General features: G+C 45.8%; 1 protein-coding gene across 1 annotated transcript; it reads left to right on the top strand.

The window, feature by feature from the left end:
- Positions 1-17,660: 17,660 nt before the first annotated feature.
- Positions 17,661-22,661, top strand: IGFBP1 (insulin like growth factor binding protein 1). Its single transcript, XM_049894224.1, has 4 exons — positions 17,661-18,170; positions 19,802-19,971; positions 21,401-21,529; positions 22,395-22,661. Exons 1-4 carry the CDS (start codon positions 17,804-17,806, stop codon positions 22,524-22,526), a joined length of 798 nt encoding a protein of 265 aa, XP_049750181.1. The 5' UTR covers positions 17,661-17,803; the 3' UTR covers positions 22,527-22,661.
- Positions 22,662-27,079: the final 4,418 nt, after the last annotated feature.

Genomic DNA, 27,079 nt, shown 5'->3' with positions numbered 1-27,079 from the left:
TTATTCTACTTCAATCAGGAGCCAAAATTTCAGACTGAAAAAATGGAAATGAGAAAGACTGGGACACTTATAAAAAAGAAACTGCAAGGAATATATTTTCTTATCATCAGGAGGTACTTTTAACTAACCTATTTATAAAAGTTAACTAAGAATTAATGAAATGTTGATAATTTGATGTCTTTTGATAAAAGAATATTGTAACATACTAAAATCTACAGATGATTTGGTATTATTTTACAAATATATACCCAGGATGGAGGATCCAGAAGTATACACTGGATTATTAAAAAAAAAAAAAAAAATGATACTTCAAATAATTAAGAAAGAGAATTTCCCTCTCCACCCCCATTAAATGTTGATGTTCTGACTGGTTAGCTGTTTGGAAAAATAGTAAGATAAAGCTGAGTCCCTACCTCATTTTTACACTAAACTCAATTATTAGAGATTGAAGATTAAATTCTTTTTACAAATCTATAAATTACCCAGATGAAATATATTTTTTAAAAATCCAAGACAAAGTCACATCATTTACCAAGATAAATGGCAAATGGATTAAAGATGTAAACAACAAAGCTATAAATGCATTGGAAGGAAATATGGGTGAATTAATCCTGTAAACTTGTAAGGAGTAAGGCTCTTCTAATTAGGACTCAGTCCAGAAGTCATAAAAAACACATTAGAATAAATTAAAAAAAAACAAAAACACTTCTGTAAAGCAAAAACACCATATGCTAAATCAAAAGATAAAAGGCCAACTGCAGCTCCTATCAGAGACAAGCAAGGGCCTATTTTCCGAATATTCAGGAAAATCAACAGCCTAATGGAAACATGTACAAAGAATTGTTTATAAAAACTGACCTTGTGACAAGCAGATGCTCACCCTCACTCAACAGAAATGCAGCTTAAAATGAGATCAAAGTGCTTTTTTTCTTTTTATCCACCAGACGGATAAAAATTCAAAAGTATGAATGAAAATCTTTAGAAAAGACAGTGAGGAAACTGGTATGTCAGATATGGAAGGGAACTTGGCAGCTCTCAACTGTGAACTGCATACACCATTTGACATAGCCACTCCCCTTCTGGAAGTTTGTTCTACAGAAACACACGTGTGAGAAATGACGTGTGTACAAGGTTATTCACTGTATCACTTCGTAAGAGAAGATTGAAAACCATCCAAATCTTCATCAGTATGGACCAGTTAGATTATGGGACATCCATTTAATGGAATACTCCACAGCTACAAAAAAGAATGCAAATATTTCTTACAGACTGATAAGGAAAGACTTTCAGGTAGACTCTGAGGAAAAATAGGAATTTAAAGAAGTTCTAGGAGAAGAAACTAAAAGTAGTGTTTGCAGATGGTGGAGGGGCCTCGGTAGAGGTGATGAGGTCACTGTATATTGTTTTATGCTTTATTGTGTGGAAAACATAGGAATTTATTACCAATTTAAAAACTAAAAAGAATCCCTACGTTTCTGATGAAGAAACTGAGGTACAAAAAGTCTCAGTAAATCTCCCAAGGTGCATGCTTAGTGATAAGTGGTTAAACAGGGATTCAGACTGGGAGGAGCCTCTCCAGCTGGTGCTCAAGGGCAGGGTTGTAAATGTCAGTTTTTAACTTCACCTGGGGATTGTTAACTAATTTGCACATTGGTTTTTTGTTTTGCGTCTAGTGCAGTGGGTCACGTTGACTTGCCCTGTTACCTATGTGGTCTGTGGCCCTGGAATCTCATTATCCTTACCAGGGTCCTGCTGGGTGTCCTGAGACTGTGTGTGAACACAGCCCAAGAGGAAGCTGAGCCCAGAGCTGTTGTTATGTCTTCGAATCCAGAGGAGTTAGTGTCCTAGCAGTCCCAGGAGAAGGCGGCATGCCAGGGTTAGGGGACCCAGGGCAGGGAATCATACCTCCTGTCTCTGAGCACCTGAAGGCCAAGGAACCAGGGGCCTGCCTAGGGAACAAAGAGCTGGACATGGCCAGCTGGGGAGAGGCTGCCACACCCCACTTGGGGATCAGGACATGTAGGAGAGGTGATGGAGGGAGAATGAGGGCTCTGGGCCAGGAGGTGTGCCTCTAGGTGGGATCAAGAACACTGCCCTGCCCTTTCCTGCCCACACCACTCTCCCCCGCCATCTGTCACCAAGGACCCCCACCCTTTTCTACCTGTGCCTCCAGCTCCATCCTGCTGCAGCTAGGAGCTGTAGCTCTGGGTGAGGTCCTGCGCGCCCACCACAGGCCAGGTAAATGTGTGGTGCCCACCTGGGCCCCATGTCTGCCTGATGAGCGCGAGGCTGCTCGGGCACTGGGCGGAGCATGGACTTCTAAACAAGAAGCAATCTGTGGAGTATTATGTGTCAGATGCTGCTGCATCATCACAACCTAAAGGGGTTCACGGATGTCACCAAAACTTAATCCGTGGCGCAACTGAGACCACGCCTCCCGGATGACAATTACAAGGAGGAAAGCTGAGACTTGACTCAGGACCCCTGGGCTTCAAAGAATTACCACTGCTACGGGTTCCTTGGAAATCCTGGTGGTGTGGCGGTTAAGAGTTCCGCTGCTAACCTAAAGGTAGGCACTTTGAATCCACCAGGCACTCCTTGGAAACCCTTTGAGGAAGTTCTACCCTGTCCTGTAGGGTCACTATAAGTCCGAATCGACTGGAAGGTAAAGGGTTTGGTTTGTGAGTTTTCTGGGTTTCTTACTCCCTGGCTCGTCCACTGTAGCATTTAGTAGTTCTCCCATGTTAGCTGCTCAGAATCCCCTGGAGCCTTGTTGAAACACCCTATGCTGGGCCCCACCCCCAAGTTTCTGATTTAGCAGGGCTGGGTGGGGCTGATAATTTGCATCTGTAACAACTTCCAGGTGATGCTGATCATTCACTGGTCCATGTTGGAAACTGTTGCATAAATGAATGGTAAGGCTTACCATAAGTAATGGTAAAAGTCTATATTAATATCCTATCAGGCCTTAAGCAGGACTGGGAATACAGAGAGAGGATAACCAAGAAACTAGAACAACTGCCATCCTGGATGCACCCCCAGTGGTAGGTTGTTCTTATACTCCATATTCTCAGCTTTCCAACAACCGGGAGAGCAAAGCGTTTGCTACTCCATTTTAATGAAGGGAAGGCAGCCCATAGAACTGGGACAAACTCCTTGAGGTCACTTAGTGGTACTTAGAGAACCAGGATTGTGTGACCCCAAAATAAATGCTATTCTTTTCATTATTTCAAAAAATAAAATTACTACTTGACTATTTGTCTGACTTTTCCCTCATTTGTTCTGTTTTTTTTTTTTTTTTTTTTCCTGTAAAAGGATATGATATCTGAGGGCTCTTCCAGCTTTAAAACTTCTGCGCATCTAGGAATCTAAACAAGGAAAGCTCAGATGCAAAGACAGATGGGGGAGCCCAGGCCTAGACTGTGTGCAACATGGCAGGGGTAACCCAAAGAGGGGATGGGGAAAAGGGGAGCGGGGGAGGAGGCTCCACTCACCATCTCCACTCTTGGCTTTGAGAACATTTTGTTATTTTTGTTGTTAGGCGCCCTCAAGTTGGTTCCAACTCATAGTGATCCTATGTACAACAGAACAAAACATTGCTCAGTCCTGCGCCATCCTCAGAATGCTTGTTATGTTTGAGCCCATGGTTGGAGCCATTATGTCAGTCTACCTTGTTGAGAGTCTTCCTCTTTTTCGCTGACACTCTACCGTGCCTTCTCCGTGTCCTTCTCCAGGGATGGGTCCCTCCTGATGACATGTCCGAAGTATGTGAGGTGAAGTCTTGCCATCTTCACTTCCAAGGAGCGGTCTGGCTGTATTTCTTCCAAGACAGACTTGTTTCTTCTTCTGGGAGCCTATGGTATATTCAGTATTCTTCTCCAACATCACAATTCAAAGTCACCGCTTCTTCTTTGGTCTTCCTTATTCATGGTCCAGCCTTCACGTGCATATGATGTGATTGAAGATTTCATGGCTTGGGTCAGGCACATCTTAGTCCTCACAGTGACATCTTTGCTTTTCAACACTTAAAAGAGTTCTTTTACAGCAGATTTGCCCAATGTAATTTGTCGTTTCATTTCCTGACCAATGCTTCTATGGGTGTTGATTGTGGATTCAAGTAAAATGAAATCCTTGACAACTTCAATCTTTTCTCCATTTATCATGATGTTGCTTATTGGTCCAGCTGTGAGGATTTTTGTTTTCTTCATATTGAGGTTCAATCCAGCTGAAGGCTATAATCTTTGATCTTCATCAGTAAGTGCTTCAAGCCATCTTTGCTTTCAACAAACAAGGTTGTGTCATCTGCATATCATAAGTTGTTAATGTGTCTTCTGCCAATCCTGGTAACACATTCTTCTTCATACAGTCCAGCTTGTCAGATTATTTGCGTAGCATACAAATTAAATGAGTTCGGTGAATAGATGCAACCCTGATGCATACCTTTCTTGATTTTAAAACATGTAGTTAGTATCCCCTTGCTCTATCTTAATGACTGCCACCTTCTCTATGTACAGGTTCCTCATAAGCACAATTAAGTGTTCTGGAATTCCCATTCTTTGCAATGTTATCCATAATTTGTTATGATCCACACAGTTGAATGACCTTGCATAGTCAATAAAACATGGGTAAACATCTATAGTGTTCTCTGCTTTCAGCCACGATCCCTCTGACTTCAGCAATGATAATCCTTTTCCATGTCCTTTTCTAAACCTGGCTTGAATTTCTGGCAATTCTCTGTCGATGTACTGCTACAACTGCTTTTGAATGATCTTCAGCAAAATTTTACTTGCCTTTGGTATAAATGATATTGTTTGATAATTTCCACGTTCTGTTGGAATTACTTTTCTTTGGAATGAGCACAAATATGGATCTCTTTTAGTCAGGTCCTGGTGGCACGGTGGTTAAGTGTTTGGCTGCCAACCAAAAGGTTGGCAGTTTGAATCCCTTAGCCACTCCTTGGAAACACTATGGGTGAGTTCTGCTCTGTCCTATAGAGTTGCTATGAGTCAGAATCAACTCAGCAGCAACGAGTTTCTCGTCGGTTAGCCAGGTGGCTGTCTTCCAAATTTCTTAGCATAGACAAATGAGCACGTCTAGCGCGGCATCCATTTATTGAAACATCTCAACTGGTATTCCATCAATTCCTGGAGCCTTGTTTTTCACCAACGCCTTCAGTGGAGTTTGGACTTCTTCCTTCAATACCATCGGTTCTTGATTATATGCTACCTCCTAAAATGGTTGAACGATGACCAAGTCTTTTTGGTACAGTGAGTGTATATTCCTTCCATCTTCTTTTGATGCTTCCTGCGTCATTCAATATTTTGCCCACAGAATCCTCAGTATTGCAACTTGAGTCTTGAATTTTTTCTTTGGTTCTTTCAGCTTGAGAAATGCTGAGCATGTTCTTCCCTTTTGGTTTTTCTAACTCCAGGTCTTTGCACATTTCATTATAATATTTTACTTTGTATTCTCGATCTGCCCTTTGAAATCTTCTGTTCTGCTTTCACGTCATCATTTTTTGCATTTGCCTTAGCTACTCTACTACATTGAACAGCAAGTTTCAGAGTCTCTTCTGACATCCATTTTGGTCTTTTCTTTCTTTCCCATCTTTTTAATGACCTTTTGCTTTCTTCATGTACGATGTCCTTGATGTCTTTCCACAAGGTCTTTGGTCATTAGTGTTCAAAGCATCCAATCTCTTCTTGAAACAGTCTCCAAATTCAGGTGGGATATACCCAAGGTCATGTTTTGGCTCTCATGGACTTGTTCTAATTTTCTTCAGCTTCAACTTGAACTTGCATATGAGCAATCGATATTCTGTTCTGCAGTTGGTGCATGGACTTGTTCTAGTGGATGATATTTAGGTTTTCCATCATCTCTTTCTACAGATGTAGTCGATTTGATTCCCATGTTTTCCGTCCAGTGGGGTCCACATGTACAGTCACCATTTGTGTTATTGAAAAATGTATTTGCAACAAAGAAGTCTTTGGTCTTGCAAGATTCTATCATGTGATCTCTGGCATCATTTCTAACACCAAGGCCATATTTTCCAACTACTGATCCTTCTTCATTTCCAACTTTTGCATTCCAATTGCCAATAATTATCAGTGCATCTTGATTGCATGTTTTGTCAATTTCAGATTGCAGAAATTTGTAAAAATCTTCAATTTTTCATCTTTGACATTAGTGGTTGGTGGATAAATTTGAATAATAGTTGTATTAACTGGTCTTCCTTGTAGGTGTATGGATATTATTCTATCACTAACAGCATTGTAACTTCAGGGATAGATCTTGAAATGTTCTTCTTGACCATGGAAGCAGTGCCATTCCTCTTCAGTTTGTCATTTCAGGAATAGTAGACCATATGATTGTCTGATTCAAAATGGCCAATACCAGTCCATTTCAGCTCACTAATGCCTAGGATATCAATGTTTATGCATGCCATTTCATTTTTGAGGACTTCCAATTTTTCTAGGTTCATACTTTGTACATCCGATATTTTGATTTTTAATGGATGTTTGCAGCTGTTTCTTCTCATTTTGAGTTGTGCCACAACAGCAAATGAAGGTACCAAAAGTTTGACTCTAACCGTGTCATTAAGGTTGACTCTTCTTTGAGGAGCAGAGTGTGTCCTTTGGACCTGAGGTTCCTGTGCTGAGATGCTCCCAGACCAGGGGAAGACTGATGCACATAAGGACCTTCCTCCAGAGCTGACAGAGAAGAAAGCCTTCCCCTGGAGCTGATGTCCTGGATTTGGACTTGTAGCCTACCAGACTGTGAGAGAATAAATTTCTCTTTGTTAAAGCCATCCACTTGTGGTATTTCTGTTAAAGCAGCACTAGATGACTAAGATACTGTGCCACTGGTATTCCACCAAGGTCATCCATGGTGGATATGTTTCAACGGAGTTTCCAGGCTGTGATTGTTAAGATTGTGTATCAACTTGGGTGGGCTATGATTCTCAGTGGTTTGGCAGTTATACAGTTTAACAGTTGTATGATGATGTGATCACTTCCGTGATGAGATTTGATGTAATATGATCACCTCCATGATGGGATCTGCTGTGAGTAGCCCATCAGTTGAAAGGGAGTTTCTTTTGGGTATGGCCTGTATTCAATATAGGTGGACTCTCTGGCAAGGCTCACACTGGATCCTGCAGCTGGCTCCTGTTTGTCTGACCTCTGGTTCTTGGGACTTGAGCTAGTAGCTTACCTGCAGTCGTGCCTACCAATCTTTGGACTCATTGGTCTTCACAGCCTGTGAGCCAGAACCCTGCTGTCTGACTTGCTGATCTTGGGTTTGCTAGCCTCTGTGGCTATGTGAATCAGGAGAAACCTCCAGCCTAACCCACATTCCAGCCTCTATGATTGCGTGAGCCATTTCCTTAATAGAAATCTCTCTATAATGTATATTTACACAATTTACAGTTTTGCTTCTCTGGAGAACCCAACCTAAGACACAGACTAAGACAGACTAGGAAGAAACACCCATGAACTTGGGACTTTCCAGCCTCTACAACCGTGTGAGCTATTTCCTTTGTCTAAATCTCTCTCTATATATATTTTTATGCTACACTAATTTTGCTTCTCTAGAGAACCCAGCCTAAGACATGCTGCTCCCTCAGTAGAGTCAACCTTAATGAGACAAAGAGTCAAGCTTCTGAGAGCTTCATTTGCAAATGTGGCACCACTCAAAATGAGAAGAAACATCTGCAAACACCCATTAATAATCGAAATGTGGTTGGCAAAATGTTGGCAGTTTGAATCCACTAGCCGCTGCTTGGAAACCCTACAGGCAGTTCTATTCAGTCCCATAGGGTTGCTATGAGTTGGAATCGACTTGACAGCAACGGGTTTTGCTTTGTGTGTATATATATATATATATATATATGCTTCACTTTGAGGACTGCCAGTCACTAAGTTACACCCGAACCAAGCCACGGGTGTTTTCAATTGCCTCATATGCATATGAAAGCTGGACAATGAATAAGGAAGACCAAAGAAGAATTGATGCCTTTGAATTATGGTGTTGGCGAAGAATATTGAGTATACCATGGACTTCCAGAAGAACAAACAAAATTGTCTTGGAGGAAGTACAGCCAGAATGCTCCTTAGAAGTGAAGATGGCAAGAATTCATCTCACATACTTTGGACATGTTATCAGGAGGGACCAGTCCCTGGAGAAGGACATCATGTTTGGTATAGTAGCAGGTCAGCAAAAAGAAGAAGACCCTCAATGAGATGGATTGACACAGTGGCTGCAACAATGAGTTTCAAACTTAGCAACAATTTTGAGAATGGCACATGTCTGGGCAGTATTTCATTCTGTTGTTGTACGTAGGGTCGCCGTGAGTCGGCACTTAATAACAACAGGCTATGGTGTCTAGTTATTTGGTCAAACCCTAATCAAGTTGCTCTCATGAGGTAGCTCTGTGAGATGAAATCAGTTGTCCTTAAGTAAAGCAGATTGCCTTCTGTAATTTGGGTGAGTCTCAACCCATCAGTTGAAGGCCTTAAGAGCATAAATCGACTTTCTCTAGGGTGTGTTTAGCCTTTAGGTTACAAATAGACATTTTTCTAGGTGTTACCATTTTAGCTCATACCAGCAGCCACTTGTATTCTAGGAGCACTTACTATGTATAATGCTGGGCACTCTTCTGCGTTCTCAGGCCACGGTGGTTAGCAAAAGTGCAAGACACTACTCCCATTGGGCCCAAATTCCAGAGTTAGCTGAACAATACGGAATGAAAAGGGGAGTGGGAATGACAGTGTTGGTGTGAGATCTGCTATTTCCATAAGGATGATTGAGTAGAGGTTAGGAGGAGGAGTTAGAGAGCTGAGCACAAGAGTAAGATAAGGAATTTGAATCTGAATGAAGACAAATAGCATAGTAAAATAGCGCTGACTGCGTGAACTGTTATGTGTACAAGGTTATTCATTGCAGCAGCAGGGTTTGTGAGGCAAAATATTGGAAAAGACCTAAACATCTATCCTTGGAAACTGATGTTCTTGGCCTATCCATTTAATAGAATACCTTGGAACTGCAACAAGAGACTGGGGGGGTACTCTGTATTCACTGCTATGGAAAAGGCAGGTGAAACAAGATAGACCAGTGTGTGTGCCCCTCTTCAGTGTGGAAGTGGGAAGACAGCACATGTGTGTGCTTGCTCTTACAAGCACAGGCTGCCTTTGGAACATGCACACATTGGGTCTTGTTCCCCAAGCCAGTCCCAGAGTCCTCTGGGAGAACCAGGCAGTTGGAAGTGGAGTAACAATGTTCTTAGAGTGTCTCAGCATAGCAGGTGTGCCCTGGGGCTGTGGATATGTGTTGGGGATGCTGGAACTAGGGGAGGAGAAGGGCCTGGGGGCAAGTGTTTGGGTTCCCGAGAAGCTCTGAGGTTGGAAACTTGACAAGGAGATTCAGAGCGGACCCAAGTATCCTCATCAAAGACTGGAAGGGTTTCTTTCATTCATTCAGCCAACAGAAATTTTTTTGGTGCTGCTGGTGCCAGGCACTGCTTAGGCACTCGGTTAGAGTACGGACCAAGACACAGAAGCCCTCCTGGAGTTTATGTTCCAGTGGGAGCGGACAGACAGTATATAAGGGGTGGCAGGGAATGCTGGGGAGCGGTGCATGAGGGAGAAACTGCATGGAAACAGAGGGCATTGTGCTGCAGACCAGAGGCCAGCAAGGGCAGAGACCCATCTGGCAGGCAGGTCTTAGGGCAGCAGAGCCTGGAGGGGAAGGGATGGAGTTGGGGCAGGAGGGAAGGAGCAGACTGGACAGTCGTGTTGAAGAGAAAGAGGCCATAGTCAACTTCTCTGTGTGGTCTGTGAGAGCCCAGTAAAGAAAATAATAAAGACTACTACTATGAATCATCCCCTTTTACAGGTAAGGAAGCTGAGGTTCAGATGGCTTCATTATTTTATATCACAATGACTTATAGATGAAAAATCCTATTTGGTAGATACATCCCATTTTGCCTATGAGGAAACTGGGGCACAAAGAGGTTGAGTAGCTTGCCCAAAGTCATATGCTAGTGAGGACTAGTTCAGACTGCAACCCAGTGTTCCCTCCACTGCCCACCATCTCCTGGGTCCCCCTGACCTCCTGAGTTTGAGGTCATGCTCTTTTTGGTCTCAGTGTAAGGCTCTTTTGTTTGTGTTTGTGAATAGAAATAGTTGGGAAATTTGTAGTTTGTTTCCACAGAGTCATAGTTATTCAGAAACACAAACGTCACCTGTTACAAGTGTCCTTTGCCACCTCAGTTGGGCAACAGACTGGGGAGGAATGTGTGGGACACTGAAGAGGGGCCTCGCTCAGGCTGTGAGCACAGGGCAGTGTTGGTGGTGGGGCAGCAGGGTAGGGGGGTGTGTGGGGCACACCCTCTGAGCTCTGGGTCTCTAATGTGAGTTCAGCCTGCTACCTCTCATTTGGTCCCTAGGGAAACTCCGTGCCATAGGAATCCTAGTTACCCTCATTGTACAGTTCAGGAAGCATAGGTGATTGCCCAGGATTGGACCTGAGTTTGGCTTAGTCCATAGCTTGGCTGCATACACGCACCCCTGCTGATCTGCCATGCTGGGACTGGCATTCTGGTTATAAGCATGGTGCTTACAACTAGGAGGGGCTGGGTTCAAAGCTGGGCTCTTCTGACTTGGAACCTTGGGTGAGACACACCACCTTGGATATAAGAGCCACCTTACCAGGTTTTGTGATAATACATAGAAAATCCTTAGCATGTGGTAAATGCTCAAGAAATAGTAGCACCTTTTATTATTATAACTACTTCCTATGGTATTATTATTATCCTCCATTTCCATGTCACACTCATATTTTATCTAAAATTTAAAACAGACACTCAACTCCGGCATGACTAGTTACATACCAATAGTCTCAAGCTTGCCTTTGACCTCAGGAGATAAATAAGTGGCCAACGGTTGGTACTCTTTTGTAAAGAACCATAGAGAAAAGTATGTAAACTCCATTAATAATCAAATAAGCATGGAATATCATAATACAAGTATTACTTTAAAATTGCTAAATATACCAAAAAAATGAAAGTATCAAAATATAATGCTGGTGATGTTGGGGTGAAATTTGTATTCTCCTGCACTGCGGTTGGAAATGGAAATTGGAATGGAAAGTAGTTGTCAATGCACAACAAGAACCTCAGAAGGCTTCATCCTGACTGAGAAATTTCAATCTTGGAAATTCATCTGGAAAAAAAAACCCAAGGGAAGAAAAACTTAAGTCCAAAATTTAAGTTCTGAAAAATTGGAAACAACCTAAAAGTCCAACAGCCTAAGTATGGTTAAAATAAATAATGGCATCTGTCAACGTGCTGCACACCTAAAAAAACCCCAAGCCTATTGCCATCGAGTCGATTCTGACTCATAATGATCCAATAGGACAGAGCAGAACTGCCCCACAGGGCTTCCAAGGGGCAGCTGGTGGATTCAAACTGCCGACCTTTTGGTTAGCAGCCGAGCTCCTAGGAGAAGGAAAATCAGGAAGGAGAAAGCACTTAGGCTGTTAGACTTGTAGAATTATGAATAGGTTTTCTTTTTAATTCTTTGGCTTTCCATGGTTGTTTTACAATGGGGTCTTTGCAGTCCAATAAGGAGAGCCCTCCACTGTGTATCTCTTCACTTGCTTTGGCCCTGAGCTCCCCCTGCCAAGTGTGGGTCCCTGGGCAGCCCTGGGGTTCAGAGCAGGAGCATGAGCGCTGCTGCTCCTAGAGCCGGGAACTGGGCTCAGTGACTAGCTGGCTTTGCCACTGGGGAAAAGTTGTATAATCTCTGTGTGCCTTGGTGCCTTCACCTGCAAAATGGGTTTGTTGTGAGAATTCACTGGAGCAATGGATTGAATTGAATGGTGTTCAGTGGGCACCCCAGGGCTTGGGAGCTAATGTGTGTGGGTGGCTAGTAGGGTGGTGTGGTGTGTGGGGATGCCTGGTGAGAGGTGCCTTGGCCATCGTGGAGGTGGATGGTTGGGGTAAGGGGGGCGGGGGGAAGACAGCATTCTGCTGTCATGGACGGGCAGTTCACACAAAGCAAAGGGAGGGAAACTATTTCTTGAGTGCCTGCTAAACCCCTGCACACCAGGCCACTTCACAAGACACTGAAGTGCCAGTGGGGGCACCTCCGCCTTGTTATGGCACAGAAGGGTTGCTGCTTGCCCAAGGTCATAGGGCTAGCAAGCAGAGGAGCCAGGACCACCCCCAGGCAGACTCTGGGCTGTTTTTCTGTATATCCACCTTTCTGACAATATCAAATGGGTGTCAGAATGGAGTGGGGACTTATTACAGTGTAGAGGAGGAAGGGCATTAAGGAGACTAGCTTGGATACAGCATCCTGGAAGTGGGAGGGAAAAGGCCAGTCTGATGGGGTTTGTCATGGCTGGGGTGAAGGGGTAGGCTGGATATTTGAGCCAATGGGCCACTGAGGGCTCCTCAAAGCTGGGCCCATCCCAGACTTCCTGACTGAGGAGGTGGTCTAGGGCTGGCAGGAGGTTTGGCATTTCTACCAAGTTCTGTGGTGATGCTGAGGCTGGTCTCAACCATTACGTGTTGAACAGAAGTGAGAGATTGGAGGAAGTGCCCACAGCCCTTGTAGCCTCTGGTACAGGAAGTAGGATGGGAGCAGAGAGATGTGAGCACCTTCTGTGTTTCTGGCACTTACTACGTATGTGGCTGCAGATAATCTAATCCCAGCAGAAGCCCTGAACGTGAAGGCAGAGAGGCACCTGAGATGAAAACCTTGGTCTCTCGACCTGGCCCCGGGTACTGATCTCAGGTGTGCTGTTTCAGCTCCTGTGTTTAGAACCTGGGCTTTGTTGATGTGGCAGGAGGTGAATGACACTTCTATTTTGCTTAACAGGGAGAGTAGACGTGAGCTTCTCTTCCAGCCTTTACATCAGCTAGCCCAGTGGTGCCTTTTATCTGCCGGGAGATAAGGGCACTGCCAGGACTTTGCAGAGATTTGCATCATTCTCTGTGTTGACCATGGAACAAGGGTGGGGCATCTTTGTTTTTCTTTCCTCCCAGGTTAAAAACAGCTTCCCTTTTGAGGGTCCCCAGGATTGCAGGTTTTTCCTTTGAAAGTTTGACTTTGCCCTTGACCCTTGCATTGCTTTTCAGAGCACAGATTGCTCAATGTTTCCGCTGCTGGTGAGTAAGCAGCATACTGCATGAAGGTAGAATTGAGAACAGTGGGTTACAGATGCCCCATGGGGTTTCATCATCCCCCAAGGCAGCGTGACTCTCCCGAGACACCCCAGCCCATGCAGCCAAGGCCTAGGGAGGAATCCTGGGCTGCAGGCATGACAGCATGGCTGAGAATGACAATCACAGCCTGCGTTTATTAAGTACTTCTGTCAGCCACTCCGTTATAACCATTTTACATGTGGGGAAACTGAGACCCAGGGAGGTTATGTGCTATGCTAGGAAGTGGAAGAGCGGAAGTTCAAACACAGGCAGTCTGGCTCCAGAGCTGCTGTGCTGACTGGAAACCCCTTCCATGGCCTCCCCTTTAATGGAGGTAGTAAATGCACCAGTCAGCTCCTGTACTTGCAGGTTCTTGTGATACAAAGGCAAATGTTTCCTGAAGTACCACTGAATTAGTGGTGGAGATGCTGTGTGTGAGCTCCATTCCTATAGCGCCCCTGGAGTTACACAATGGGATTGCCCGGATTATGTCTCACGTGCCTTGCCATGGATTGAATTGTATCCCCTCAAAATACGTGTCAACTTGGTTAGGTCATAATTCCCAGTATTGTTGGGTTGTCCTCCATTTTTTGATTGTTGTAATTTTCCTGTATTATAAATCCTAATCTCTGCTTGCGGTTAATGAGGCAAGATTAGATTACGTTAAAGAGGATTAGGGTGGGATGTAACACCCTTACCCACATCACGTCCCTGATCCAATGTAAGGGGAGTTTCCCTGGTTTGTGGCCTGTACTACCTTTTATCTCTCAAGAGATAAAAGAAAAGGGAACTGAGCAGAGAGGGGGGACTTCATACCACTAAGAAAGCAGTGCTGGGAGCAGACCACATCCTTTGGACCCAGGGTTCCTGTGTGGAGAAGCTTCTAGTCCAGGAAAGATTGATGAGAAGGGCCTTCCTCTGGAGCCGACAGAGAGAGAAAGCCTTTCCCTGGAGCTGACACCCCGAACCTGGACTTCTATCCTACCAGACTGTGAGAAAATAAATTTTTCTTTGTTAAAGCCATCCGCTTATGGTATTACTGTTATGGCAGCACTAAATGACTGAAGATAGGCCTCTTCTGAAATGTTAACAGGTGTTTCCTTTGCAGAGAATTTATAACAGGGCAAGAAGTGCTGGGCACGTCCCATGTCCTTGAGACTCTGCAAGCACATGTCCTTTTTGCCTAGGTGACAAGATGCAAACTCCACAGCCTGGCACTGAAATCTTCCTATATGTCCCCCCCAAATGACCTTTCAAGTCTTCCTCACCACATCCAGCCCCCCGGTCACCTCTACACACACACACACACACACCACACACACACACACACGCACACGTTTGGCCCTACCCTACATCAGATTCTATGTGGTTTGACAGAAAGGGCACACAGGCTTTGATGCTGGGTGATGCCAGCCTTGACCCCCAGCTTTACTGCTTCCTGATAGACCAAGTGTCCATTTCCCCACGTGACAGCGCTCGTGATAATACTGACCTCACACAATTGTGAGGTGGGCCAACTGGCAGCACATGGCATGTCCAGCTGTGGCTTGGCAGGAGGTAAATATAATCAGAAATATTGGCTCCCCTGCCCCCACCCTGTCCCCCACCCTCACTCCATGCTCTGTGTGCTTGTACCCAGGGGCTCTCCCCTTGACGATCCCACAGTCACTTGTCAGATGTGCAGGGCACCCGTGGGCATACTGTGTTTGGTGCTGGGGTAGAGGTAACTGCAGCCTTGTCCTTCGTAGCATTTATTGTAGGTTAACGTGTTATCACTACCTGTCTGTCAAACATACCAAAGACTGTGAGGATGACGCAAAACCAGGCAATGTTTCATCCTGTTATACACGAGGTCACCATGAGTCAGAGGCAACTCCACGGCAGCTAAAAATAACAACAATGTGGTGTCACAGGCTAACGTGTTAAAGCATTTGTTCATTGCTTTTCTTCTCTGGCTGGAAAGCTCTTTAAGGGAAGGGCTGTGTCTTGTTCGTGCCTTGATTCTCAGCTTTCTCCTGATGCCTGTGGGCTGCTGGTGCCCTGGGAATGCACTCCCTGTCCCCTTGAAGACCCCCAAATGAAGTCTAACCCCCTCCATACAACAGCCAAGGCCTCTCAGGACCTGCCGCAACCTGTGGCGCCACCTTCTCACCTGCAGCTTCCTTCCCCATGTATTCCAGCCTCCAGCCTAGAAAAAATGCTGGGTGTTCCCTCCATGCTACATTCTTCCTGTCCTCTGCCCTTGCCTCCTTGTTCCTTGTATTCCGTACCCTCAGTGTCTCACTTGCGTCCCTCTACCCTCCACCCCCATTCCTGGCCGGCCGTGGGAGTCAGACCACAGAGGCACTGAATGCCAAGCTAGTCTTTGGCCTGTAGGGCATCTAGGAGTTCACGGATGCACTAGCAGTGGTCCTCGGGCCAGAGCACCCATTTCAACTGTGACTCTGACCTGCCGGGGAGATTTACTCACCCCACACCAAGGACCCATAGGCATGTGCCCAACATAGACACTGGGAAGGAGCCTGGCTCCATTTGTTGTGAAAGCACATTGGGGCAGGGGGAGTTCTCAGTGTTCATGGTGGTTTGCATGGTGGTATGATCTTCTGTCACTATGAGGCAGGTAATGGAAACATTTGGGAAATCGATTGGTGAGGAGAGGAACTTTCGTAACACCCAGAAGGCGGGAAGCCCCGAGGACTAGGGCAGGGGACACACAGAGGCGAGCTCACGGTTAGGGAGCTGCCCAGGCCAGCCAGCCCCTGACACACAGCAGGCGTTCCCCAAGTATTGGCTAGATGATTCTTGCCAATGTTTTGTGAAGAAAACATTACAAGTGTGGGTACTGTTCTTGGGGGCTGTGTTACCGGGGATTAAGTTGAGGAAATCAGTGAGAAAATTCAGAGCAATGGTTCTTCTTTTGGAAATAATATTTTCCAGGGACCACATCGAAAATAGTGTTAAAAATTTCAAAATTATTGGTCATTTCCTTACCCAGGTGCTAAAAAATTGTTGACACTCTGTAAAGAATGACAAACATGTTCATGAGTTTCCAACTACAGTTATTTTCATGTATCTTCATTTGATTGTTACTGAAGATGTATTATAGCTACTGCTATTTATTGATAGGTTACAGGTTTAAAAAAACAAACGAAACACAAAAACAAACAAACAAAAAACCAGCCAATTCAGGGAAGTCAAGTAATTTGCCTAAGGTCATAGAACCAGTGAAGGGGCTAGAAAAATAGTCAACAAATTATTTATTTTTTTAATAGGTAATGTAAGTGCACAATGCAAATTCAGAAGGTTAAAAAAGGATATGCAGTGAAAACAAGGCTTTTAACCCAGTTTCACCCTCTGTGCCCTGGAGTAGCCATTGGTACCAGTTTCTTGTCTATTCTTTCCCAGATACTCTACAAATTCAGAATCACAGTTCCATGTATATGCCTATTACTTTTTTGTACACAAACAATAGCATATTCTGGGCCTTCCTTTTTTTCTTGGAGATTTTACTTGAAGAGCTAAGAGGTTGTTCCCTGTCAGTAAATAGAGTCACCCCTTTCATTTTCCTGGCTGGTATGTGCCATCGAAAGGATGCCCCATCCTTCTCTTATCTGGCACTCTCCTTGTTTGCAGATGTTACAAACAAGGCTTCAGAGTAGAACCTGCTTCATGCATCTTTTCACGCAGGTGGGGTTGTATCTGCAGCAAAAAGAGCTGAGGGTGGCAGCGCCCACCTAACCTCAGAATTCTTCCTTGTACTGCACACTGCCCCCTAAGTGACCATTGCACCTGCAAGCTTCCTTTCTTCCTTTTTCCCTCCCTCCCTCCCTCCTTCCTTTTTCTTTCCTCCTTCCCTCTCTTCATTTCCTTTTTCCTTCCTCTTTCCCTCCCTCCCTTCCTCTCCTTATTCCTCCTTCATAGGAATGACCCAGCTTCTTCATATGGAGAGAGAAGTCCTTCTGGGCTTTGGCAAAATGGTACCCACAGGGCTTGCAGAGGCCTGGGTTCTAACCCAGTCTGTGCCCTTCCTCACTATGAGCCTTGGTTTTCCCATATGAAAACTGGTGGGTGGGCTGGGTGTTGCCTATCTCTTGGGCTTTCCCAGGGCAGGAGCCTAAGAAAGGTGGCCGGATAGGCGAGGCCCGGAAGATGGCCCTTACACAAGAACATGTGCCACCCCTCCGCCTGGCAGGGGTGCTTGTTGTTGAATTGGACTTTGGCTCCACATAACAGGACAAACAAATCTGAAACCCAAACCGTTTACCTTCCTTCCACCCACGGTTTGCGTAGGGTCTTGAGCGCACGAGCAAGAACAAAACAAACTTAGAGTATCCAGCTCAGAGCACAAAGCGCTGTCAATCATTAACCACCTGGTCCGGGTGGAGCTCTCTGCGCCCTACATAAGGCCTGCGCGGCACCCAGTGAGCATCGGCCACTTCCCGCCGCCACTGCGCCTCCAGACCGCTGCCTCCATCCGCCACCACACGCCGCCACTGAGCCTCCAGACCATCACCACCGCCCGCCACCGCCCTCAACAATCGCGCCACCGGCCCGCCGCCACCACTTGCCACGGTCTGCCACCGCCCGCCGCCAGCGATGCCCGAGACCCTCGCTGCTCGCGCCTGGTCGCTGCTGCTGCTGCTGGGCACCCTCCTTGGCGCGGCCCTTGGCGCACCCCAGCCCTGGCGCTGCGCACCCTGCTCCGACGAGAAGCTGGCGCTCTGTCCTCCAGTGCCCGCCTCTTGCCAGGAGATCGCCCGGCCGGCCGGCTGCGGCTGCTGCCCGACGTGTGCCCTGCAGCTGGGCGCGGCATGCGGCGTGAACACCGCACGCTGTGGCAGCGGGCTGAGCTGCCGCGCGCTGCCCGGGGAATCACGACCCCTACACGCCCTCACCCGCGGCCAGGGCTCCTGCGTGCCTGAGCTGGACTATGCCGGTACCCCTCCAAGTGCTGAGGACACAGGTGAGCCCCCCCCCCCGCCCATCTCCTACCAGCCCCCTTGGGACAGATGGCAGGCCTGGAGCCTGAGGTCTGGGTGGGTAAGGGGCTGGTCTAAAGACCCAGGGCAAGTCAGGTTCACCTCCTGCCAGCATCGGAGCATTTAACCAAAGCCATGTAGAGGAAAAGACCTCTGACCAGCCAGTTGAGTCCACCCTGGGAATAGATGCCCAGGGAGAAGAACAGAAAGGACTACGCAGGTGACACTTAATGGGAGGGTGGAGGAGAGAACAAGGCTCTTGTGTTCCGCAGCCCAGTGACCTATAGACACTCAGACATTGCTTAGATACTCAGGGAGGGTGGAGGAAGCCAAATGGGCTGCCCTGACAGGGAGAGGGCACCTGCAGCCCCACAGCACTCCTCTGTGTGACATGTGAGCAGCCCCAGGTCTGGAGCCTCTGTGAATGAGGTGGGCATCTCTCCTGCTGTCCCCCCCACCCATAAGCTTGGAATGTCCTTTGTAATATATGTCCTGTGGCTACAGTATGTGCTTCCCAGATGTTTACAGAACGTAATGTGAGAGTTTATGATAAACATCTCACTTCCATTCATCACTATAGAAAAACAATGTTTGATGTGTATATTGCGGTGACCTCCTAAGAACTTGACAGTCAGGTTCTTTCCCGAAATTAAGCAGCAGTTTATTTGTAGTGGGAAGCAAAGGAAATAACTCTTCCATACTCCCAACTTCCTACCTCCCCATCTGGGCTGGTTGCACATCCTGCGTGGGTTCTTGGAGCAGTCTCGTGGTCCCATACCCCAACAGGGATTTGCCTTGAGTGCATGACCATTCCAAGGAGGGGGTGAGCTTTTCCTGCCCGTTCTCTGTCCTTCAGAGTAAATGAAATGGTTTCTGTAAATAAATGGACACTTTCTGCTCCAGAAAGAGGATGGTCCCAGTGGACCCCAAGGAGACAGATTCTCATAGCTGGTTCCATTAGAATCGGTTCTTCATGACTCTGTCTAAGCACTGAACCCAAGCCCTTGGTCTCTATCTACAAGATGTCTAGTGACTTTCCAAAGGAGTCACTTCTTATGTGAGATGGCAGGGCCCCTAGGGAAGGAAGGGTGTAGGGCTGTGGGTCAGGAGGGCTGCATTTTAGACCCCCCATCTAAATGAACCCTACCCTGCCTATTCATAGGATAGTACTAAAATTCCCATTCTATGGATGAGGAAACTGAGGTTCCAACAGGATAAATAATACTCCCAGGACTCTCAGTTAATGGAGTCAGGAATTGAGCCCTAATGCTTGCCTTCTTCAAAGCTTTTCCTGCACCTCCACAAATGTGATGTTGCTTGCCTCCCTTAGAAGCTACCTTAGAAGCAAAAACCCAGGGAAACCTTGCAAGACTCTGAAATGTATTTTTTCTAGAGCAGAATGGGTATTGCTTTTGGTACCACTCTACTCCAAAACCATTAGAAGTGCTTCTAGAAAGAGAGTAGCCAGCAATCTGGGTGAACGTGGTCGACCTTGTGCCCCTGCCTGGCTTTGAGGGAGGGAAGGCACGTGTACGTCTCCTTCAGAAGTGCTTCAAGAGGTAGCAGGGTGCAGGTACTGGCAGAGAGCTCAAAGGAACTGTCTGTTCCATTTCAGACTTGAAGGACTCCTCAGACCCTGAGAGTGAGGAGATGACACAGGAGCAGCTCCTGGACAGCTTCCACCTCATGGCCCCTTCTGATGAGGCAGAGTCCATCCTCTGGAACGCCATCAGTACCTACCAGAACATCAAGGCTCGCAAGACCACAGACATCAAAAAATGGAAGGTGAGGCCTTTCTAGTGGTAGGCACTCTCTGCATATTGAAGCCTTGTGGTCTCCTTCCTGGTCCTGAAGCCCTGCACATGAGGACTTTTCTTCCCAAAGCCGAATACACGTTTCTGAGCTTAGCTTTGCCAAGCTTTTTAGTGCAAGTAGTTTCGGCGGTCTCTAGTGTAACTGGTTGGAGCAGAAAGATAGTGCAATTCCTGCTGTGTAACTATAGGTGGGTTACTTCATGTCTCTGAGCTCATCTCAGTGAATAAGGGTGTCAGACTAGACCATCTCTAAAGCTCAGCATAAGGATCTTCCCCCAACCCTGACCCCCAAAACCCAAACCCACTGCCATCGAGTCAATTCTGACTCATAGTGACCCTATAGGACAGAGTAGAACTGCCCAATAGAGTTTCCAAGGAGCGCCTGGCAGATCCGAACTGCCGATTAGCACTTAACCACTACGCCACCAGGGTTTCCTAACCCTGATCCCAGCACATCTTAACTGAAAAAATAACTGAAGTCTGTTTTTAATTTTACCACTTGAGGGCGACATAGAATAAACATTGGAGTGACTTGAGTTGATCTGATGGAAAAAAGAAGGCAATTTCACAAACACGCACACCTAGAAAAGTAGAGGATTGAGCCAATTTTCTGAATACTTCAGACCTTTCACCTGGAAATTATAACAAATGAAGGAGAGTTAATTCTTAAATTATCCATTCCAAAGCAAACCGGTTGTCATCAATTTGATTCAAAGTGACCCTATAGGACGGAGTAGAACTGTCCCACAGGGTTTCCAAGGAGTAGCTGTTGGATTCGAACTGCTGATCTTTTGGTTAGCAGCCAAGCTCTTAACCACTGTGCCACCAGGGCTCCAAACAAGCACCTTAATCCCTATTCGATTCAGTTTATGTGAGATAATATTATAGATTGCAGAAGAAAGTTGTTTGAGACTAGGCATTTTCCCATTAAATTCTCCATCGAGAGAGCTGTGCTGGATACCTGGTGCCAGTTACTCAGAGGGTGGCTGGAGGAGCCAAGAAAGCTCTGTGGGGTCAGCTAGGCTACTGCCTGGGCCACCTCTCTCTCAGCTCAGGTGAATGAAATTCCTGTCCTTTATCTTGACAACTCAAGACAGAGATTAACTACCCTCACTTGCGGGTGAGACCCTCCCCACCCCCCCCACCAAAAAAAAAAAAAAAAAAAAACCCACTGCCGTCCAGTTGATTCCAACTCATAGTGGCCCTGTAGGACAGAGTAGAACTGCCCCATAGGGTTTCCAAGAAGCACCTGGTGGATTTAAACTGCCACCTTTTGGTTAGCAGGCATAGATAGCTCTTAACCACTACGCCATCATGGTTTCCTGCAGGTTAGACAGTGATCTCTTCATAATACTTCATTTTCTCTTGTCATTTATACTAATGTCAAATGCTTCTTTTAGGAGCCATGCCAAAGACAACTCTACAAAGTACTGGATAGATTAGCCAAGGCTCAACAGAAGGCTGGAGAAGAAATTTACAAATTTTATCTGCCAAACTGCAACAAGAATGGATTTTATCACAGCAAACAAGTATGCAAGTCTTGCTGATATGCAGCCTCATGGGGACAGCTCTGGTTGTCCCACAACCCTGAAAACTGTGGTCATTCATCCCCAAGCTATCAGCCCTAGATAGGCACTGTGAGGGACTTAAACCTGTCATTTTAAGTAAGAGCCTCACCCCCTGGGCACCAGGAGTAGCTAACTCAAGATAACCTAAGAACAGCTCAGCACTTCACAGCCAGTGGAGGAAAACCTCCTGGGACGGGGGTCTGGGGTTGAGCATTAGGGCCATCATTTAACAACCGTGTGTGGATGGGGACTTTAGACAGGACCCTAGTTTTGTGGACCTTAGATTGCTCATCTATCATATGAAAGGAATGGAACAAACTCTATTTAGGAAAATATCTACTTGGACATTCTTTTTCTCCCCCAAAAGAGAAAAGAGCTCTGTAATAAAATACAGTAGCATGTTTTTGGATTGGCAAATAATAAATGAGGTAAAACAAACCAAGATTTAATTTTGAGGAGGATTTTAGGATTCAACAAAGCACAGACTCTGTGGATTTTATAGGAGGAAACTGAGGACCAAGCGTACTTGATCACAGATGAGAAACAGTGACTGCCCATGGCACTGCACTGTTGGTCCCACTCAGGAAGGGTCCTTCCCCACCCCTTGGACTCAGCTGCTCTAACATCAGGGCCGTGAAAACAGATAGCTTTGCACAACACTGGGCCATTTAACAAGCACATGAAGACAGTGCTGCCTTTGACACCTGATGGTGAGGAACAGAGGGTATCTGCCCAGTGTCACAGCTCCTTGGGGCCAGGGCTTTGCCTGAGTATAGCCAGTTTCACTTGCCTCTGCTGCTCCTGACATTGGGTTTTGTCTTTGCAGTGTGAGACGTCCCTGGAGGGCGAGCCTGGGCTCTGCTGGTGTGTGTACCCGTGGAGTGGAAAGAAGATCCCAGGGGCCCCGGAGGTCAGGGGAGACCCCCACTGCCATCAGTATTTTAGTTTACAAAACTGAACGTAAATGCAGTGTCACATGTTACTTCACGCAAAATATTTAAGTATATATAGTATATTTATTCTCTAGGACACACATACACTTTTATATATATATATATATGTATATGTATATATATATAGGAATGACTTTTTATACTCCACATCTTACTTGGTAAGTTGTTAGTTTATTTATTCACCGTAAGTTTATTTTTTCTACACAGTAACTTGTACTATCTTAGCTTATATATAATTTATATATCATGAAATGCTTCATCACATCGTATGTAAATGTATTTTTGCTCTTCTAAAGCTCATGCTTCTGTTTTTAAAGAACATGGGAAAACACTGACTAGAAAATACAAAATCAAATATGTAGCAGTGATTTTTGAAATGGATTAAAGGACTGACCTATATTTAAGAATGACTTACTCTGTGTATTTCATTGATCCAATAAATTTGTGATGAAAGTTAAAATGTCAGTCAAACCTTGCCACATGTTTAAAATCTTTATCGGACATATTGTCAAACACATTTACATAATATAAGCATGTTTGGGCTAAGTATTTAACATGGGAATATTTTGATGCAGTAGACAGTTACTGAAATGTATCACCATCTTTGTTTCTGAAATTCCTGGTCTTTGCGTCTCCTTTCTGGATGCAGCTTGCGCTTCTGCGGTACTAAGGCAGTGCTTCTGTCTCAAGGAGCCCTTCCTGCCTGCTGCCACATCTCTCCTGCAAACCCAACTGCACTTCTCTTCCCAGCGGCTTGCCTGACTTTTGCCTGGGTACTTGCTGTACCCCATAAACCTCCTCCTTCCTGTGTCTGGGCTGAGCATCCCTCCCACCTCAATTAGCCCCTGCTGTCCCAGGCTCCTCAGCCTCTCCCTCTCTTTGCTTCTTCCCTTCAACTTATCAAGAGCTCCTGTTTCTTCCTTCTTAAAAACTGAATGGAAACACTTCCTTAATCCTGCTCCCTAACCTCCTGTCTCTTACCTCGCCCCCTCTCCCTCAGCCTCTGCCCTCAAACTGCTCTGACCTGCCAGGACAACTCGCCTGCCACAGTGATTTAGATGGAGAAGCCTTATCTCACCATTGTCTCTGCCCCCTTATGATTACTTCTTTGTAAAGTTTGCATCTGTCTGCCCCGCCCCTCCCAAGTCTCCTTCACCCTGCTGACTGCTCTTCTAGTCCCCCACATCATTCCCTGGACACTTCATCCATCCCAGAGAGTTCCATCCCCAGGGCCTTTCAGCTGCCTCTGGCCCTGCCTCCCTGGACTTCCAGGTGCCTTCCTGGGTCTCACACATTTCACGTGTGGGAATCACCCTCTTATGCACACATGCACAGATATGCACATGCACCTCTCACAAAAACACACGTGCGTGCACATACACATTTGCACACATGCACACATGCACACACACAATGCATTCATTCACACACGTACATGTGCACACGGGCATGCAGTCGCACACACACACACATGCACGTGTGCACACAGGCATGCACTCGCACGTGCACACACATACACACAGGCATGCATTCGCGCGCGCGTGCACACACCCACACCCACATACACGCACACATGTACACACAGGCATGTGGCTTCTCCTTCCACAGTTCTTACCCTGGATAAAGCCTGTGCCTGTCTTCTGTCAAGGAGCCTCTCAGAAAGCAGCGGAGGGGGTAAGCTTTGGTTCTTTCATCCCCGGACCCTTCTCTGGTCTGGGCCTTCCCAACTGAGAGCTGTGAGCAGCCTCCAGCTCCCTGCTAGACTCGTCTCAGCAAAGACCACTGGACCCATCTATAAACTCATCTTTAAATTGTAAGAATTTAATTGTAAGAATCACCCTCTTCACATCACGTGGTAAGGGGAGTTGTGTTGTAGTGGTGTGGGTCAGGGCAGGCTCATGTGTAGAATGCAGCCTCTGAGCCGCTGCGGAAGGCCAGACCCTGAGGGTGTGGTGGCATCTGCCTCGCAGCGGAAACTTGAATGATAGGCACCAAGGAAAGCCCTTGGCTGGCCCCAGCACTCACTGAGGAATAGAGCTGGGGAAAGTCAAATGTCCTTCCCAGAATGTGTGGGATTTGAGTTTGGGGCAAATATAAAGTAGCATGATTGTTAAACTTCAAAACACAGCATGGCCTGGAGCTAGTTCTCTATGAATTTTCATTGTAGTGGAGTCTTTCATCCAACTTGATCAAGACATGCTTGGGTGGTTCATTGTAATGACACCATCATGGTCAATATTTTCTTTCAGTTTAAAACATATTGATACACATTTATGTGCTACTTTTGGACCCGGGGCTAAGGCCAGGTCCATTACTAGGGGTCTGGATACTGTCATGGACAAATCACACCCAGGACAACATCTACCGTTTCCAGCTCCAGTTTCTTTAAAATGAATCAAGGATTTAAGGGCATTTGTGAAATAATATAAGAATCCTTCTCAATTTTAGTATCTCCTCCCCTCCAGTCTTTTACAGTTGTCACTCTACCTGATTTGCCCATAATTCACAGACACAACTCTTTTCCACACATGAATGCCATCCATTCAGGTGTTAATAAAGTATATAGTTGTAATAATAAGTGCAATGGGCATAAATTGTGCTCCCATTGGTGGGAGCAGAAGGGCAGGGCTGGTGGGCTTGGGCTACGTTTGAAATAATCTTGTCCAGCAGGAAAAGAGAATGTGGGCTGGTCCAGTGAGCGCTGTCAGCTTCTTTTATTTTACAGATGTGGTGGTGTTTGCAGTTCTATCAGGCCCTGGCTCCGTGTCTTATCCATGTTATTGTATTTAGTCCTCACAGACAGCCTCAGCAGGAAGTCCAAAATGGAGCTTCCCTGTTCCTGTAATAGCCATGACAATCCCAACTGTGATGCTTTTGCTCTTGCAGGTCTCTCAGGCCAGAAAGTCCTTCCCCACATCCAAGGTTGAGAGGCTCCTCCTCATTCTTTCTGCCTGGCTTGTCTATCTGAGCCACCGCTCCCTTGCTGCCATTGGTGAGCACATAACTGTGAAATTGTGAGTTAGGACTCCCTCACAAGGAAAAGCATTGTTAAAAGAAAGAAAAAAAAAAAATTTCCCCCAAGCCCAAAAATAAAAATCCAGTTGTGAGTGTATTAAAAGCCTGTTTAAAGGGTACCACAAGTTTGAGACAGTACTGCAGTGGACTCTGGGGCAGTGAAGAATGTGTCCCAGCAGACTCAAGCAGAGCTGGGTTTCAGTGTTGTCTGTTCTCCAAGAGCTTAATGAAAATGGGGGTGTCCCTTCACCTCTCTCAGCATGTTGCCACATCCCAACATGAGACGATCACAGTATTTACTATGAAGGGTTGTAGTGAAAATCAAATTGTACTCATCTATGTTGGTGCCTGCCTTATAGTAGGCATGCATTACACAGCAGCACTGCTTATCCTCAAAGCCCAAATGGACCATTTATCATCACTTCCCAGGATCAGTCACCATTCCTGTTTCATGGCTGGCTCTTAGGAAATGCAGGTGGGCTTGCATAGAGTGGCTGGAACATTCCGCACCACGACTCCTTTTTCCCAGGTCCCTGGTCATTTAGTGAGAGCAGGCTCTTGTTGTCACCAGGCCCAATCTGCAGAGTGACCTGTGCCCTCTTCTGACCCTGGGAGTAGCCATTCCTGTTCTTCACTTTCACTGCTCTATTGGCTCACAGAGCTCTCCAGAATTTTCACTGGAATTGTTTTCTTTCTTGTTTATAAAGACTATGTTGTTGTTGTTAGTTATTGTTTAGTCAATTCTGACTCATGGTGACCCCATGTGTACAAAGTAGAACTGCTCCATAGGGTTTTTAAGGCTGTGATCTTTCAGAAGCAGATTGCCAGGACTGTCTCCTGAGGTGCCTCTGGGTGGGTTTGAATTGCCAACTAGTAGCCAAGTGCTTAATGATTTACACTACCCAGGGACTTCTATAAACCAACAAAACAAAACAAAAACAACTCTCTTTCTGTAGAGTTTATTCTGACTCATAGCAACCCTATAGGACATAGTAGAACCCCTCCATAGGATTTCCAAGGAGCAGCTGGTGGATTTGAACTGCTGACCTTCTGGCTAACAACTGAACTCTTAACCACTGCACCACCAGGGCTCCCGGGACTTCCATAAAGACTATAAATCTACTAGAAAAAAAAAAAAAAAAAGCATTCGGATATATTGCTGACTTCCAGTGTCAGCTCCTGCAAGTCTTCACTCCAACTCTTAAAACAAGAAAAAGCTGAACAAATTGAAAATCAATGACTTTTCTCGGACTCATCAGAGAATTGGTCACTGGGCAAAACACGCACTACTGCAACAGTCTAGTGTTAACTGAAGGTGGATTTAGATTAAACTTTTAGATTGCAAACTCTAGCCACCAAAACGTTTTCGAAAGGAAGTATAATTGTTAAATCAAGAGAGGAGGGAAAATGTAGTCATAGAAAATGCTCAATTAAAACCAGAGAAAACAGAGGATTTCTGGTCAACATGGCGCCATAGACAGAAGCACCACACTGTCCCTCCACAGCAAAGGCCTGAAAAACTAAGCGAAACAGAGACAAACAT

This window comes from Elephas maximus, chromosome 8 (assembly GCF_024166365.1).
Source record: "Elephas maximus indicus isolate mEleMax1 chromosome 8, mEleMax1 primary haplotype, whole genome shotgun sequence".
NCBI classification, from domain to species: domain Eukaryota; kingdom Metazoa; phylum Chordata; class Mammalia; order Proboscidea; family Elephantidae; genus Elephas; species Elephas maximus.
Note: the sequence above shows the minus strand (reverse complement) of the source record. Positions and strands in the feature narration are given on the sequence as shown.

What these genes read in the sequence shown, in the direction of transcription:
- IGFBP1 (XM_049894224.1), top strand. Translation starts at nt 17,804, where the DNA reads ATGCCCGAGACCCTCGCTGCTCGCGCCTGGTCGCTGCTGCTGCTGCTG. An exon ending in CAGACATCAAAAAATGGAAG is followed by an intron (nt 19,972 to 21,400) that starts GTGAGGCCTTTC and finishes TGCTTCTTTTAG; the next exon opens with GAGCCATGCCAAAGACAACT. An exon ending in GATTTTATCACAGCAAACAA is followed by an intron (nt 21,530 to 22,394) that starts GTATGCAAGTCT and finishes TTGTCTTTGCAG; the next exon opens with TGTGAGACGTCCCTGGAGGG.